The sequence below is a fragment of the Bufo bufo genome, chromosome 5 (assembly GCF_905171765.1).
Source record: "Bufo bufo chromosome 5, aBufBuf1.1, whole genome shotgun sequence".
NCBI lineage: Eukaryota > Metazoa > Chordata > Amphibia > Anura > Bufonidae > Bufo > Bufo bufo.
In genome coordinates this window covers 133,123,986-133,142,086 of record NC_053393.1, presented here as the reverse complement: position 1 = coordinate 133,142,086, position 18,101 = coordinate 133,123,986, and the positions used below count along the sequence as shown (strand labels likewise).

At 45.2% G+C, this 18,101-nt stretch overlaps 1 protein-coding gene across 1 annotated transcript in view; it reads right to left on the bottom strand.

The window, feature by feature from the left end:
• The window catches only part of OPRK1 (opioid receptor kappa 1), a 104,047-nt gene that overhangs the window by 25,732 nt on the left and 60,214 nt on the right, over nucleotides 1–18,101 (bottom strand). Inside the window, exon 3 of the mRNA XM_040432115.1 lies at nucleotides 719–1,071. Coding sequence (XP_040288049.1) covers nucleotides 719–1,071 — 353 coding nt within the window. The remainder of the gene's footprint in view (nucleotides 1–718; nucleotides 1,072–18,101) is intronic.

Sequence of the window (18,101 nt, the reverse complement as noted above, 5' to 3'; positions counted from 1 at the left end):
TGGAGGATTGACAAATGTGAGCAATAGGACATGATCATCCAGCCGACTGTTATTGAATGTGTATGGCAGCCTTTTCCTATCTAAAAATGACAAAGTTCAATAGATTGCAAGATAAATAGATTGATAGGCAACCTATTTTGTATACGGTACGTTGCAAAAAGAAGTTTCTACATGTATTTATTGTATATGTATAACACTAAAGGGGTTGTGCAAGAATTGGGGAGTGGGGTTTGGCAACCCTCCCCCCCTTTACCAAACCTATAAAGGGAAGACTAGTTACCTGCTTCCTGGAGCTGGGTCTCCGCTCCTTCTCCTCCCAGTCTGTGATGCTCGGATGGGCTCCTCCAATGTAAACATCTGGTTTGACATCGCCACAGGCAATCACTGGCTGCAGTGGTGACCGGCTACCCTTACGTCATGACAAATGGTCACATTAAGCAAGGGGATCTGGTCACAGCCGAGGCCATTGATTGGATGTGGCGATGTCAAACCGGATGTTTACATGGAGGGAGCCCAGTGTAGCATCGCAGGCCATGAGAAGAAGCAGTGGGAAGCCAATGCCGGGAAGCAGCTAAGTAATCTTCCCTTTACAGGTCTGGAAAAGTGAAAGGGGTGTTTCCACCCCCCCCCCCCCCCCAATTCTTGCTCAACCCTTTGAAGTTTATGTCCATAATAAAGCAAAACAAAAAGTCTGCAGATATACAGGAAACATACTCACCATCACTCATTTTGGTGCCTCCAAGTGCAATGGCAGATATTCCGACAGAGGATGAAAGCAGCCAGATGCACACGTTGATGAATTTTGCTTTTAAAGGTGTACGGAAATCCAGTGCTTTTACAGGATGACACACTGCAATGTATCGGTCAACACTCATCATGGTTAAAGTGAATATACTGGTAAACATATTATAATAGTCAATCGATATTACAATTTTACACAAAATGTCTCCAAATGGCCAAGAGTTCATTAAGAATTCAGTGCTTTGAAAAGGCATTGTGGTTGTGACGAGGGCATCGGCCAATGCCAAATTAAATATATAAATGTTGGTTGCAGTCTTCATTTTGGTATATCTGTTGAGAGAAAACGTAATTGAAACTCAATTAAAATGATGAAAAATCTATGTATTACAGTGCCTTGAAAAAGTAATTATACTCCTTGAACTTTTCCACTTTTTTTTCATGTTAAAACCACACATTTAAATGCATTTTATTGTGATTTTATGTGATAGAAAAGCACAAAGTACTGTAGCAAGTATGTGAGAATTGAAAAGAAAATGAAACTGTCACGGCTTAGTGTGGTAAATACACTCCACACTCAACACAGAAGGGAAGAAAAAAGGTATTAGGCCTGGGACCTAGGGAAAGAGAAATGGTCACACCTAGTGAGTCCCTACGCCAAGCCCTGACTGCTATCAGTATGAACAGACCTTGATGGTAGGAATGTTCATACGCAGGAACCTAAGCCCAATCTCACCCTGCAGATAGTGTCAGGACACGGATGGCCTATTCCTTCCCAGATGAAGGAATAGGAGACCCCCTCAGGCCTAATATCAGGAGGTAGGGGAAAACAACAAACAACAAAGAAGATACACTTAACTTCCCGAAGTATGCGGACAAGCAGGAACTCAGAGAGAACCAACACCAGGACTTCCACAAACAAGTAGCTATCAACCGCATAGCATGATGGGTGAGCCCAGACTAAATAGAGGGGAAGGAATGACCACCTAAGCTACACCTGAGACAAGAGGTGTGGTCATCCCTAGCAACAACACAGAAAGGTGAAATCATAGAGGCTGTCAATCACGTGCAGCCAGTCTCCTCGATCTTCTAGTCCCTGTCACAGGCGGGACTGTGACAGTACCCCTCCTTCTACCAGGGCCGGATTAACGTAGGGGCTGATGGAGCTGCAGCTCCAGGCCCCTACCATAAAATAGGCCCATCCGCCAGCCAAAAGGCCGTCGGGAGCGGCCCGCGCTAAAAGTCCTCTGTTGTACACAGCGCAGCGTCACACTGCGCACAGACAATGCAGAGACGCTCACCTCACGTTGGCAGCAGGGAGCCTGAGGGAGGGACTGGGAGGAGCGTAATATGATCCTAGAGTGGAAGCTGCTTCTGCCAGCCCCTCCCCTCCCCGCCCACCAACCAATCAGAGCTGAGGCAAGGCAAGCACTAGCAGCTCTGAGTCCTCTGAGTAGTGCAGGGAGTCTAAAAATAGAAATGAATGGAATGAGTCTCAGGTTAATAGAATCTAAAGATCCGATTAGTTAGAGACTCATTCGATTCTTTGAGTTAAAAGAACCGTGAGTCAGAGTCTAGAACAGGTTACACTGAGGCTGTCGGCTGATGCTTTTGTTGCAGCAGTGATAAGATTAAGGGACAGGAGCAGAGAGATAAGAGAAGTGACAGATGACACAGAGTTTAGATTACAGGTTGAATTAACCCTTTAGGATCAAATTGGCTTCTCAGGAGATATATATGTTAAAGGCATCTCGTTCAGTAGCTATATAACTAAGGGTGGGTTCACATCTCCTTTATGGATTCCGTTAAGTGGGGACTGCGGGGACTATTTTACTATCAGCCAGTGACTGTGTTACTGTAATACTGTTATCAATTCAGCACATAGTTTTCCCTTTGCGTGCATTCACATTTCTGTTCACTTGGTTCGTTGTACTACTGTCAGTGTCAGACTGTTGTCACTGTGGGTAACAATGCACAATAAACAACAATGCACACCACAGTGACAGCTCCTGACTCCTGTCCTGAGTCCTCCTGTCTGGCGTCAGCCTCAGCTTCCCTTCACTATCACTATAATCAATCACTCTTCCTGATCCTGACTCACTCATTAGAGAGCTGAAGAGCGGACTGAGTCAGCAGCAGCAAGTGAATCGAATGGATAGCATCTGCGCATGCGCACCGGCACCTAGAGTCTTCAGTTCACTTGCGAGTCAGCTCAGCAGTCAGTGACTCAGCAAGTGAACCGAAGATCCGATTCATCTGAAAGATCCGAACTTCCCATCACTACTGAGGTCATATCCGGCGGGCCGCGGCATTACAGGAACAGCACCAGCTGCTCTGACGTCCTGCCTCCGGATGTACGTCCAGGATATCCGGCGGCAGGACGTCAGAGCAGCTGGTGCGGTTCCTGTAATGCCGGCCCGCCGGATATGACCTCAGTGCGCCTGCGGTTATCCCTCCTGCACGCTGCGCTGTGTACAACCTGCTCAGCAGTTTCGACCAGCACACGGCACACAGCGCTCAGCCACACCAGCCCGCGAGACAGAAGGAGCTTCTGGAGCAGGGCAGGTATCAGATAAACTCATCCAGTTGGAAGGGAGGGCAATCATAGTGCTGTTATGATTTATGGACACAGCTCTCAGCATGCTTAGCCAGCCTTCTATCTGGCTTTGCATCTTGAGAGTCACAGTCCACAGGCTGTTTCTGAGCCTGTGGACTGTGACTCTCAAGAAGCACAGCCAGATAGAAGGCTGGCTAAGCATGCTGAGAGCTGTGTCCATAAATCATAACAGCACTATGAAAATTACTGACTGGCTAAGCATGCTGAGAGCTCAGTCTAAATAACATAACACATTAAAGAAATCAGGCTCGGACTGGCCCACAGGGGTACAGGGGAATCCCCCGGTATGCCCCTGAGCAAGGTGGGCCCCTAGTCTCCCACCCCCTGCACAAGTGGCACATAATACAGTAGACTTACTGCACTACATACATATATACAATGTACAGCACCTCAACCAGTCTATGTTCATATAAAAAACTTGTTAAAATATGTATTATATTTGAATGTATCCGTATGGTGGGCCCCCAAAATAAATTTTACTGGTGGGCCCTAGGTACTCCAGTCCGACACTGAAAGAAATTACTGTTTCTAGCTGCTAGTCCACAGCAGCTAGAAACAGTAATTTTTTTAAAGGGATTCTGTCACCAGGTTTCACCCCTGTCAGCTAAAAATATGCTGATGTTCAGGGCGTCTTCACGATTCCTAATGTGGGCTTATAAATGTCATCTATGGGCTTATTTAGCTAAAAAAAACAGCTATTACTAACCTGTTAGTCAAACAAATAAGGTGCCCAAGGGGATGTTAATGGATGCAAGGTGCCGGCCGCACCCACCGCCGCTCGTGCCCAGCGCCGCCTTTCCGGACTTCTGCGCCGCCTCCTAATCCTCTGTGCCTCCTCTCCCTCCCTCCCCCCTCCTTCTGCTGTAAGATCTCGCGCTTGCGCACAGGGCTCTGCCTGATGCGCCCGTGCGGACTTCGCTCAACCCCTGTATGCGCGAGATCTTACAGCAGGAGGAGGGGGAGGAGGGAGAGCGAGAGGCCACAGAGGATTAGGAGGGGGCGCAGAAGTCTGGAAAGGCGGCGCTGGGCACGAACGGCGGCGGGTGCGGCCGGCACCTTGCATCCATTAACATCCCCTTGGGCATCTTATTTGTTTGACTGACAGGTTAGTAAAAGCTGTTTTTTAGCTAAATAAGCCCACAGATGACATTTATAAGCCCACATTAGGAATCGTGAAGACGCCCTGAACATCAGCATATTTTTAGCTGACAGGGGTGAAACCTGGTGACAGAATCCCTTTAATGTGTTATGTTATTTAGACACAGCTCTCAGCATGCTTAGCCAGCCTTCTATCTGACTGGCTAAGCATGCTGAGTGCTGTGTCCATAAATCATAACACAGTTCTATGAAAATTACTGTTTCTAGCTGCTGCTGTCCACAGTCCACAGCAGCTAGAAAACAATAATCTTCATAGTCATGTTAAATGATCACTATAGAGGGGGGCGCATGCGCGTGACTCACGAGGAGGACATGCTTCCGTGAGCTCCGCTCCGCTTATCGAGATTACCTTGTTCTAAGCGCCTTTTATTAGGCTCCAATAAGCCTCAGAACCGATGCAGGGATCCCCGAAGATGACCCGCACCAAAGGGAGGTCGAGAATTCCGGGCACCCCAGTCCCGTCACAAACTTTGCCGTTATTCCGACAGACCAGACAGACTGTCATGGCGGACGCTCCACCAGAACCCGCCAGCCCTACATCATCAGACGGTGGCGAACCCGCGCCGGACACGGCAGCTCTTAATACAGGTCAGAATGATCTATACAAGAATATAGCAGCCCTGTTTAAAACTGAACTATCCCAAGCTGTCTCTGAATTTTCCCGCCAAATTCAAGATCTGGGAAATAGAGTCTCCGACTTAGAGACAAGAATGGACGATATGTCCGATGCATTGGGCCGTGATAAAGAGGACATTACCTCCCATGATACTCATCTGATAGAGCTAGAGCTCAAACTCGAAGACCTCGAGAACAGGTCCAGAAGGGGCAACCTGAGGGTCAGGGGCCTCCCAGAATCTTTCACCGATCTGCAAGCTACCCTTACCACCCTGTTTACGGCCCTGCTTCCTCAGACAGAAATCAATCTCCTGAAGATGGACAGAGTCCACAGGGCTTTGGGGAAACCTCGTAGCCCGGATCTCCCTAGAGATATTATCCTTAAGTTTCACCATCCGGAATCAAGAGATAAAATCCTATCTGCAGCAAGGGACCTACGTGAGTTACCTGGACTTCCAGCTTCGGTCCATCTTTATGCGGATTTGGCACCGTCCACACTCCGTAGACGCCGTGAGATGAGACCAGTCACACAGTCCCTGCAGAAAGCTCACATTCGATACAGGTGGGGATTCCCCTTTAACCTGTCATTTCAGCTGAACTCTCGCCTTCATACAGTTCATTTACCGACGGAGGGGCTAGAAGTCTTGCAACGAGCAGGGATTCCCTGTGAACCTTAAGCTCATTTATCCTCCTCTCCGAAAACTCAAAGGCCAGCAAGAGTTTGGACCAAAGTCCCTGCAACTCCGAGTGGATTGAATAGATCAAGAATCACTTGAACTCTCCCTATCAGGGAAGTAGCAAAGTCCTGTACCTCATCAAGCGGTCTCATAAGGATCTCTTGTTGTTCATCGCCCTCTAAATTATAAGAGGCCAACCCTTTTGTTTTTTCATGTTGTCCCTGTTTATGGGTTATTGTGAGAGAGTAACGCTAGCCAATTACAGGCTGGCTCTCTATTCGCTTTTCCCACTTATGATTGTTTTGTGTTATGGGCTTATTAGCTCTACTTTTAGTTTTACGTTTTTTTATGTTAATCTGCTGTTTAACAGTATTGTTCTACTTTTTTTGGAGACTTGGCTTAGGAATTCACATTATAATGTTCCAGGGGGAGATGTTATTAAGGTGTAGTTGGCCCTGGGGGCGGATGACGTCTGGCTTCCTCCTCAAATTAATATTTTGACCCTACCTTGACATCATGTGTAAGGTACTCACTCATAATGTGAGGGGTCTAAACTCCCCTCGAAAGAGAAAAACAGCTTTCTCCGTATATGTTAAACACAAGCCCGATGTCATCTGCCTACAGGAGACTCATTTCACTCCCACATCCCATCCTAGGTACTTTCATCCACAATACTCCACTTTTCATTCCTCTGCTTTTACCTCAAAATGTAGAGGAGTAGTGACACTGCTGAGAAATTCCTTCCCTTTCACTGTCTCCCAAACATGCATTGACCCGGAAGGGAGATACGTAATTTTAGTAGGGACATATAGGGATGAGTCTCTTTGCCTAGTTAACTCATATGCCCCTAACGAGGATCCCATTACCTTTTTGAAAATTTTTTGGAAAAGTGATTGATTCCTTTATTTTTCATAAACTAGTGTGGTGTGGGGATTTTAACTTTACTATCCATCCTGTACTAGATCGCTCCTCCCCTCCTTCTACCGTGCGCCCAGCGACACTGACAAATAGAATCCAGCGAGTCTTTCAATCTCTATCCCTAGCTGACACCTGGAGAGAACATAAGGGCACACAGAGAAGTTACACTTTTTATTCATCAGCTCATAGGGTGTACTCCCGCTTAGACATGATTTTATCTTCCACCTCTCTCCTTCCATACATGTCTTACTCCAGACATGTGGTCTCCTCTTGGTCAGACCATGACATGGTTATCTCAGATTTTACGGTTCCACAGATTAGTTCTACTCCGTTTCATTGGAGGCTAAACGAATCACTCCTAACTCATACAGCACAATTTACTCAATTGCAGGACGAACTCTCAAACTTTTTATCTGAGAACGTTTCTCACGAAATCAATCCTATGACATTATGGCTAACTCACAAGGCCTTCATGAGGGGCAGGTTGATAAGTTTGGCCTCCAGGAGAAAGAGGGAACGCTCTCAAGCTCAAGTTGGGCTGGAAGCCAAACTGAGCAGACTTGTCTGGGCTCATCAAAGATCCCCGTCTCTTTATTTGCTTAAGGCAATTAAAGATGTTAAGCTACAACTTAACATGATTCTCACAAATAACACAGAAAAAGCCCTTAGATGGACAAACTCCTTCTACTATAGGTACGCCAATAAGCCAGATAAACTTTTAGCCACCCAACTAAAAAATAAACAGAAGATCAACCACGTTTTTAAGATTAGTACAAGATCTGGCCAAACCACCTCCAATCCTGACACTATCTACACTGCATTTCAGGAATTTTATACGCACCTTTATTCGGCCCCTCTAGGAGATTCTAGTCCACAGATAAATGAGTTTCTGTCATCAGTTCATCTCCCTGCCTTATCCCCAGAGTCCCAATTAGAACTTAATAAACCGGTCTCAGCAGAAGAAGTGAAATTTGTTATTAACTCCTTAAAATTAGGGAAAGCCCCAGGCCCAGATGGCTATTCAGCCTTATACTATAAAAAGTTTGACCCTCTACATATCCCACATATAACCAATTATTGTAACTACTTGATGCAAGGATCTATCCCTCCAGAAGAATTTCTAAAAGCTTCTATCACAGTCATACCTAAGCCTAACAAAGACCCTCTACTCATCTCCAACTATAGGCCGATTTCTTTATTAAACATTGACAACAAACTCTTCACTGCTATCTTGGCAGCGAGAATCAATAGACTCCTTCCAAGCCTTATCCAAGACCAAGTTGGATTCATACCTGGTAGGGAAGCCCCCGATAACATCAGAAAAATACTTAACATTATCCAAAACTCAAATAAATCTAAAACCCCACTAGCCTTATTGGCTCTAGACATTGAGAAGGCCTTTGATTCTGTTACATGGTCGTATCTTTACAGTACACTCTCGAAAATGGGAATTAAGGGTCCCTTCTTAGCAGCCATCCAAGCTCTTTACTCTAAACTGGAGGCTTATCTTAAATTACCCTCTACTTAGGCTACTTTCACACGAGCGTTCGGGTGTCCGCTCGTGAGCTCCGTTTGAAGGGGCTCACGAGCGGCCCCGAATGCATCCGTCTGGCCCTAATGCATTCTCAGTGGAGGCGGATCCACTGAGAATGCATCCGCCTGCCAGCGCTCAGCCTCCGCTCCGCTCAGTGAGCGGACACCGGAACGCTGCTAGCGTTCGGGTGTCCGCCTGGCCGTGCGGAGGCGAGCGGATCCGTCCAGACTTATAATGGAAGTCAATGGGGACGGATCCGCTTGAAGATGACACTATATGGCTCAATCTTCAAGCGGATCCGTTCCCCATTGACTTTCAATGTAAAGTCTGAACGGATCCGCTCAGGCTACTTTCTGACTTAGAAAATTTTCTAAGTTATAATGCAGACGGATCCGTTCTGAACGGATGCAAACGTCTGCATTATCGGAGCGGATCCGTCTGATGAAACATCAGACGGATCCGCTCCGAACGCTAGTGTGAAAGTAGCCTAAGGCCACTCATATCCCTATTAGAAGGTGTACGAGGCAAGGATGCCCACTGTCCCCAGCCTTATTCGCTCTAGCCATCGAACCCCTAGCTGCTCACATAAGATCCCACCCTGATATTAAAGGTTTGACAGTAGGGGGAACAGAATATAAACTCAATCTCTTTGCAGATGACCTTATGTTAACCATAACCAACCCCATTATTTCCTTCCCTTCCCTGTTAAAGCTCTTAGATTCTTTCACCAAAGCGTCTGGCCTCTCCATTAACCATACCAAATCTGAAATGCTTCTATGTAATATCACCTCCTCCACCAGGTCTTTACTCACACAAAAATTCCCTTTCCAAAATAGACCCCAATATATCCCCTATTTGGGAGTTATGTTGCCTAAGACTCTGGACACAGCATATAGGATCAATTATTTTCCCATGTATAAAAAGATTCGACAGGACTTGGCGACTTGGCAATCCCTACAGGTGTCATGGGTGGGTAAGATAAATATCATCAGAATGGTGGTTCTTCCGAGACTCCTTTACTTATTTAGGGCCTTGCCAATCCCAGTTCAGGTAAGGGATCTGAGATCAGTTCAGAGAGATATAATGAGATTCATATGGGCTAATAAGCGTCCTCGTATATCTAAGTCGGTAATGTTTAGACATAGATCTCAAGGGGGGCTATCAGTACCAGATTTAGTAAAATACTACCAAGCAGCTAGATTGGCCCAAATGTTTTTGACCCACTTAAATCCACAGGCCCACCCTCTATGGATTCCACTTGAACGCTCCATTCTTCTCCCCTACACTTGGAAAGCACTGATCTGGAATACTGCACCTATTCCTCAAGCAGTTCGTAATAACTCCCCCCTGACTTATTATTCGCTGATTCTTTGGAGGTCAGTTAGGTTTAAATTTACCCTGCAATCCAGGCCTTCACCTTTACTGAGCATTGTAGGTAATCCTGCTTTCCTTCCGGGCCTTCAAGGACATAACCTTAATTGGTGGTTATCTAACCAACTGTGTACTCTCCACAAATTTCTTGTTAGAGGTAAACTAATATCCCTTTCTGATTTCAAAGAAAAATACTCACCTCCCGCAGGAGAACTTCTCTTCATAAACCAGTTTTTTTCTTATTTCAGGTCTATGCAGATTCCCAACCATAATGTAGAATTTTCCCCCTTTGAGCGTTCTATTAATTTCTCGCTATATAGGCAGGGTCTCCTGTCAAGAATGTATGATGCCCTTAACTCCATCCCAGAAGGCCACAAATTAGCATATATGAGAGCCTGGGAGGGAGACTTGCATCAGGAATTCTCTTCTTCTAAATGGTTCCAGCGCTCACTAACCCTTACGAAGGGTTCCTGGCAGGTTACGCTGGCGGAAACCTCCATAAAAGTACTACATAGAACCTATCTGGTCCCAACAAGGCTGCATAATATATATCCCGAGATTTCTCCTATGTGTTTTAGAGGATGTAATGCGGAAGGAACCATGCTACATACATGGTGGTCCTGCCCTGTGGTCAAGCGGTTCTGGGTCCAAATAACAAACTTGATATCTTCTGTCCTGGATTGCAACTATCCCCTTACGCTACCACTATGCATTCTGGGAGATAAACCTCATTGGCTAACCTTTGCCAGATTTAAACTTTCTCAATATATATTAATAGCTGCTAGAATCCATATAGCTTACAAATGGCGATCTAACTCGCTTTCTTACCAAGTTGTTATTGAGAGGATTAATAAGATCATGGTATCCGCTCTGACACATTTCTAACGTTCGAGAAAGTCTGGGAACCTTGGCTATCATCCTCCCATGCCCCAGATTTGCGATATAGTATTTCTCTTTGATCCTAATACCTTTGCATACCAGAGCTATGTCACTGAATTGTTGCACTCTCTCCTTATGTTTAGGAACTACTCTGTCCCTTTTAACATGCCAAAACAATGTACATTGTGATATGCATTTCTCCAAGAATTGTTAATGTTTTTGTATAACATATTCTTTTATTTACTAATGATTATACACTCACCTAAAGAATTATTAGGAACACCATACTAATACGGTGTTGGACCCCCTTTTGCCTTCAGAACTGCCTTAATTCTACGTGGCATTGATTCAACAAGGTGCTGATAGCATTCTTTAGAAATGTTGGCCCATATTGATAGGATAGCATCTTGCAGTTGATGGAGATTTGAGGGATGCACATCCAGGGCACGAAGCTCCCGTTCCACCACATCCCAAAGATGCTCTATTGGGTTGAGATCTGGTGACTGTGGGGGCTATTTTAGTACAGTGAACTCATTGTCATGTTCAAGAAACCAATTTGAAATTATTCGAGCTTTGTGACATGGTGCATTATCCTGCTGGAAGTAGCCATCAGAGGATGGATACATGTTCTCATTCTGTTTACGCCAAATTCGGACTCTACCATTTGAATGTCTCAACAGAAATCAAGACTCATCAGACCAGGCAACATTTTTCCAGTCTTTAACAGTCCAATTTTGGTGAGCTCGTGCAAATTGTAGCCTCTTTTTCCTATTTGTAGTGGAGATGAGTGGTACCCGGTGGGGTCTTCTGCTGTTGTAGCCCATCCGCCTCAAGGTTGTGCGTGTTGTGGCTTCACAAATGCTTTGCTGTATACCTCGGTTGTAACGAGTGGTTATTTCAGTCAACGTTGCTCTTCTATCAGCTTGAATCAGTCGGCCCATTCTCCTCTGACCTCTAGCATCCACAAGGCATTTTTGCCCACAGGACTGCCGCATACTGGATGTTTTTCCCTTTTCACACCATTATTTGTAAACCCTAGAAATGGTTGTGCGTGAAAATCCCATTAACTGAGCAGATTGTGAAATACTCAGACCGGCCCGTCTGGCACCAACAACCATGCCCGCTCAAAATTGCTTAAATCACCTTTCTTTCCCATTCTGACATTCAGTTTGGAGTTCAGGAGATTGTCTTGACCAGGACCACACCCCTAAATGCATTGAAGCAACTGCCATGTGATTGGTTGACTAGATAATTGCATTAATGAGAAATAGAACAGGTGTTCCTAATAATTCTTTAGGTGAGTGTACATACCTATCTATGCCAAAATCCAATAAACGCTTTTTGAAACTTAAATGATCACTATAGTGTCAGGAAAACAAATCGGTTTTCCTGACACTATAGTGCCCTGAGGGTGCCCCCACCCTCAGGGTCCCCCTCCCGTGGTCCCCCCCCATGTTGCCACGATAGACGCCAAATGAAGGGGTAGTTGCAGGAACAAAATACCTTAATAGTATCGATAAAATATATATGTAATTAAGACACTGAGTGCAGCTCCATAAAAAGGCCCAACAAAATCCTCAGCACCAGGCCCATGATGCTCTTAATCCGGCCCTGCCTTCTACGGGTGGCCTCCGGACACCCAGGACCGTCTTTATCTGGATGAGCCCTGTGAAAAGCTTTTACAAGACGATTAGCATTAATGTCGGCTGCTGGAACCCACATCCTCTTCTCTGGTTCATAACCCTTCCAGTGGAGGGATTTACGGAGAATTCGGGAGTCCACTGTCCTGGCTATTTGAAATTCTAGATTACTGTCCACCGTGACAGGCAAGGAGGATCGTTCAACAGGTTCAACATATCTCTTCAACAATGAGTTATGGAACACATTATGAATCTTCAAAGCCTGAGGGAGTTCAAGACGAAAGGCAGCCAGGTTAACAATGGCAATGATTTTATATGGACCAATAAACCTTGGACCCAACTTCCAAGAGGGTACTTTCAACTTAATGTTTCTTGTGGACAGCCATACAGAATTACCCACTCTCAGGTCCGGACCATTCATACGTCTCTTGTCTACGAGAGATGAGATCGGCAGTGGATTTGCTCCCAGAGACATAAATCAGAAGGAACAAACAACTTCCCCAGAGGACAAGAATCCGGTGCATCTCCCTGGGCCTCCAACACCTCTGCCTTAGGCCTCATGCACACGACCGTTGTTTTATTCCGTGTCCGTTGTTCCGTTTTTCGTGATTTTCTGCGGACCCATTGACTTTCAATGGGTCCGTTGAAAACTTGCCTATTGCACCGTTTGTCATCCGCGTCCGTGATCCGTGGTTTCAGCCCGTCAAAAAAATATAACCTGTCCTATTTTTTTCACAGAAAACGGTTCGCGGACCCATTCAAGTCAATGGGACTGTGAAAAAACACGGAGGCACACAAGATTGTCATCCGCGTCCGCGTCCGTTTTTTTTCTATCATTTGCATGGTAAACTTAACTTAGACTTTTTTTTACTTTCCTTCATGTCTGGTGATCCTCCAAAAATAACGGAAGACACACGGAAACAAAAACGGAAACGGATCACGGAACAACGGAACCCCATTTTGCGGAACGGAACACAACAACGGTCGTGTGCATGAGGCCTTAAGGTTGGGATATAGAGCTGATATGACTACCCCTTCAGACAATATCGGACCAGGATCTTGCGAATTACCCCCCAGGGAAGCTACCCAACAAAGCATCAGCCTTGATGTTCTTAACCCCAGGGCGATAGGTGACAATAAAATAAAATCTGGTGAAAAACAATGACCATATGCCCTGCCTAGGGTTCAGTCGTTTAGCCAACTCCAGATAAGCCAGATTTTTGTGGTCAGTAATAGGATGAATAGCTCCTTCCAACCAATGAAGCCATTCCTCAAAAGCTAACTTAATGGCCAGCAACTCTCTATTACCCACATCATAATTACTTTCTGAAGCCAAGAGTTTCTTAGTGAAGAAAGCACATGGGCACCATTTACTAGGTGGAGGACCCTGCGAAAAAAACAGCTCCTACCCCCACCTCGAATGCGTCAACTTCCACAATGAATGGTTGTTACACATCAGGTTCCACCAGTATAGGAGAAAAACACTCCTTCACCGCAGAAAATGCTTGTAATGCAGCATCAGACCAGACTGAGACATTCAAACATTTCTTAGTCATGTCCGTCAAAGGTTTGACCACAGTCGAGTAGTTCAAAATAAATTTACGGTAGTAGTTGATAAATCCCAAAAACTGCATAAGTGCTTTCAGATTTTCGTGTCGATCCTAGTCCAACACAACACGGACCTTCTCAGGATCCATACGAAAACCTGAAGATAAGAGTAGGTAACCCAGGAATTGCACTTCCTGAACTGCAAATACACAATTCTGCATCTTAGCATACAACAATTTATTCTCTCTTAGGATTAGAGTTGAGCGGACACCTGGATGTTCGGGTTTGACGGGTTCGGCCGAACTTCAGAAAAAAGTTCGAGTTCGGAACCCGAACTTGACCCCGAACCCCATTGAAGTCAATGGGGACCCAAACTTCTGAGCACTAAAATGGCTGTAAACATGTCATGGAAAGGGCTAGAGGGCTGAAAATGGCATCAAAATGTGGTTAAGAGCATGGCAAGTGCTCTGCAAACAAATGTGGATAGGGAAATGACTTTAAATAACATAAAATACGTAAAAATAAAAAAAGGTAGCCTACACTGTTTTTTGGTTTTAAATTATTATTATTTTTTTAAATCAGGTTACACCCCAAAACATTGGGAAATATAACCTGTGATAACCCCCTCCAGTCGTGCTAAACACATGTTCAGACAATACACTGGCTGCAGGGCAGGCCAGCACCTCCAAGGCGTAAAGGGCAAGCTCAGGCCATGTGCCCAATTTGGAGACCCAGAAGTTGCAGGGGCTGACCCCTGTCAGTCAGTTCGTGTAGGTGTGTGCACACTTACTGCCCCACCATGTCACACGTCCCCGTGATGTTCCCCGTGATGTTCATGATCCAATTTGATATCTGCTCTATCAACTTTCTATGTTCTTTTATGCGCCTACCATGGTGATCACTGTTGGCGGGGAATCAGGGTTCCACGCCGGAGAGGGAGCGTGAGAAAGAGAGACCACATCCAAGGGAGGTATAATTTTTTCAAATTTACAATTATTAAGCGGAATTGTGGGACAAATTATTAAAGCTTAAAAGTGGGACAACTTTTTAAAGTTTAAGAATTGAATGAAAGGATGTGGCTTGCATTAATTAATGAAGAATTTATAAAATTTTATTCCCTGTCAACTATGCAGAGCAGGGGTTTCTATCCGGCAAAATTTGAAAAATGTCACCTGACAGTGTATTTGACGATTTTTTTAAATTTATGTTCCTGTCACCTATGTAGAGGTGCCCCAGTGACATCCACCATCCATTTGGATATCTTCTCTATCAACTTTCGATGTTCATTTCTCAGCCTACCATGTTGATCACGGTTATTGGCGAATGAGGCTTGTACGCCGGAGAGGGAGCGTGAGAAAAAAAGACTGAATTTAAGGGACATAAATTAATTTTAAAAAATTGGGATCGAGCGGAAATATGGGAAAAGCTATTGAGGCGCAAATGTGGGACAAATTACAGAAGCCCAAATGTGGGCCAAAAGAGTAAAGCGGAAATATGGGAAAAGTTATTGAGGCAAAAATGTTGGCCAAAAGAGTAAGGCGGAATTGTGAGACAAATTATTGAAGCGCAAATGTGGTACAACTTGTTAAAGTTTAAGCATTGAATCAAAAGAGGTTGCACGCATCAATTAAAGAAGCATTTCAGAAATTTTATTCCCTGTCACCTATGCAGAGCAGGGGTTTATTCACGTCTAAAATTGTATAATGTCAACCCAAGAATGTAATAGAAAAATTACAGAAATTTATTAACCTGTCTACTTGGCAGAGCAGGGGTCTATGACAGAAAAAAATTGTTTGTCACCCTAAAATGTAAAATAAAAATTATTAAAATTCATTAAGCTGTCAACTAGGTAAAGGAGGGGTATATTACACCCAAAAATTTGTGAATTTCACCCAAAAAATGTAAAAGACAATTTTTTTTTTTTTTACTAGAAGAAAAAGTATGGTATCAGCGCAGGAATAAAAGAACACATGGGGTAAAGTCAAGTAGCAATAATAAGTACCTGTTGTAATCGGGTATAAGTTGAAATTGCTCCTAGTAAATTGAATCTTCACAGTGCTCGATAGTGCAAGATAGATAGCGAGTCTTCCTGCTCAACTTCAAAAATCGCGCGCGTCGCTCCGGCCGGCAGCTGGCGCGCGTACGAAGGAGCGTGATGGTAAGGGAATCCGAGAAGCGTAGCGTGTGACGTCACAGCTATAGTACGGGTACTTCCAAGGACCAAAAAACCAATCCTACGCGTTTCGAAGTCAGCGGACTTCTTCGTCAGGGACGATTGTTACAATCAGTCCTGTGGAGTAAATAGGATTCCGGTTCCCATGGTAACTGCTAAGCATTCCAGCGCTGTGATTCTAGATCTGTGTATCAAGGAGCTATGAGGTATGTTCCAATGGTTCAGGGATTCAATTTCTCTGTCTGTGGAAGGTCTGATATTTGCGCTGTTATTTAGGCTATTAGGGGTATTTTATTATGGTTATTTTATTATGATTTTTATTAAAAAGCAAAAAGTTCCATTTCTTGGTTTAGACCCCTTGGGGCTAGGCTGTTCAGTCGGAAAATCCACTTGCTCTCACAACGTGACATGTGTTGTATAAAATCTCCACCTCTTATATTCGGTTTAACCCTTTCGATACCCCCAAATATAGAGCCAGAAAAGGTGCCCCCATGGAATTCGGTGTAGTGACGGGACAAGGGGTGTCCCTCATACTTTTTACTTATATTTTTTAAATGTTCACCCAATCTGATTTTTAGTTCCCGTTTGGTTCTCCCTACATAAAGTTTCTGGCAAGGACATTTAATAAAATATACTACTCCCCTAGTGCTGCAAAAGATATACTGATTCATTTTGTAGGTATGATGAGTGTTACCTATCTCTGTTATAGGGTATTTAGTTAAACCGAGTTTTATCCTCTTGCAATTTTTGCATAATTTACAGGGAAAGAAACCTCTCCGTCCTATTTGGCTGTTTTTTTTAGGGTAGCTAGATGATCTGCATGAGGGGGCTATCATGTTAGCTAAATTCGAAGCCTTCTTGAAGATGAATGTTGGATGTGCCGGAATTTTCTCCCCTATCATTTTGGGAAATGCTACGCCAGAGACCCAGAAGTTGAAGGGGGCAGACCCATCATCCAGTACGTGTAGGCGTGTGCACACATACTGCTCCACCATGTTGGTGAAATGCTGCCTCCTGCTAAGACGTTCCATATCAGCTGGTGGTGTTGGTTGTTGTGGCATGCTGACAAAGCTTTTCCACATTTCGGCCATGCTAGCCCTGCCTTCTGAGGTGCTGGCGGTGCCCCAGCTGCGTTGGCGACCTCTTCCTCATCCTCTGCCTTCGCCTTGTGCTTCCACTGTGCCCCCACTGTCAGGTGGAAATGCCACCAGCAGCGCGTCTACCAGCATGCGCTTGTACTTATGCATCTTACGATCACGCTCCAGTGATGGAATTAAGAACGGTACATTGTCCTTGTAACGGGGATCCAGTAGCGTGGCCACCCAGTAATCAGCACAAGTTAGAATGTGGGCAACTCGGCGGTCTTTGCGGATGTAATCGCTCATGTGTGCCAGGCTGCCCAGAGGCAACGAAAAGCTGTCCTCTGTGGGAGGTGTATCGTCTGTGTCCTCTGAATCCCCCCAGCCACGCACCAGTGATGGCCATGAGCTGGCCTGGGTGCCACCCTGCTGTGAACATGGTTCCTCCTCCTCCATCTCCTCCTCCTCATCCTCCACCTCGTCATCCTCCAGAACTGTACCCTGGCTGGACAATTGTGTACCTGGCGTTTGTGGGTGCAGGAACCCACCCTCGGAGCCACTTGGGAATGACTGGCCGGGAACCCTACGAAATGATCCCTCTTCCTCCTCCTCCTTTGCCACATCCTCTTCCATCATCGCCAGGAGCGTTTTTTCAAGGAAGCATAGAAGTGGGATAGTTACACTGAGAACGGCGTTATTGGCACTGGCCATTTTGGTGGAGTACTCGAAACAGCGCAACCAGGGCCGGTGCAAGGATTTTTGTCAACACAAGCGAATCTATTTTGGCGCCCATTTTTTGCCCCCCCCCATCATTTCACATTTCTGCCCCTCATGATTCATGTCCATTTCTTGCCTCCCCCCATCATTCACATTTATGCTCCTCATGATTCATGTCCATTTCTTGCCTCCCCATGTGCTAATATCATAGTGCCATCCTCTCCCCCTGCACCCTAATGTGCCAGTATCAACTGCCTCTCTCCTCCCCCCTCCATGTGCCAGTATCATGGCGCCAATAGCCCCCCGGCAGTAAAGTAACAGTCCGGTATTTAAAAAAAAAAAATAATAATTTTTTATACTTACCTCTATGTCAGCGATGCGATGCAGGCCTCATCCTCTTCCGGCCTGTGTTCCCACCAGCCTCTAGTGTTGAAGAT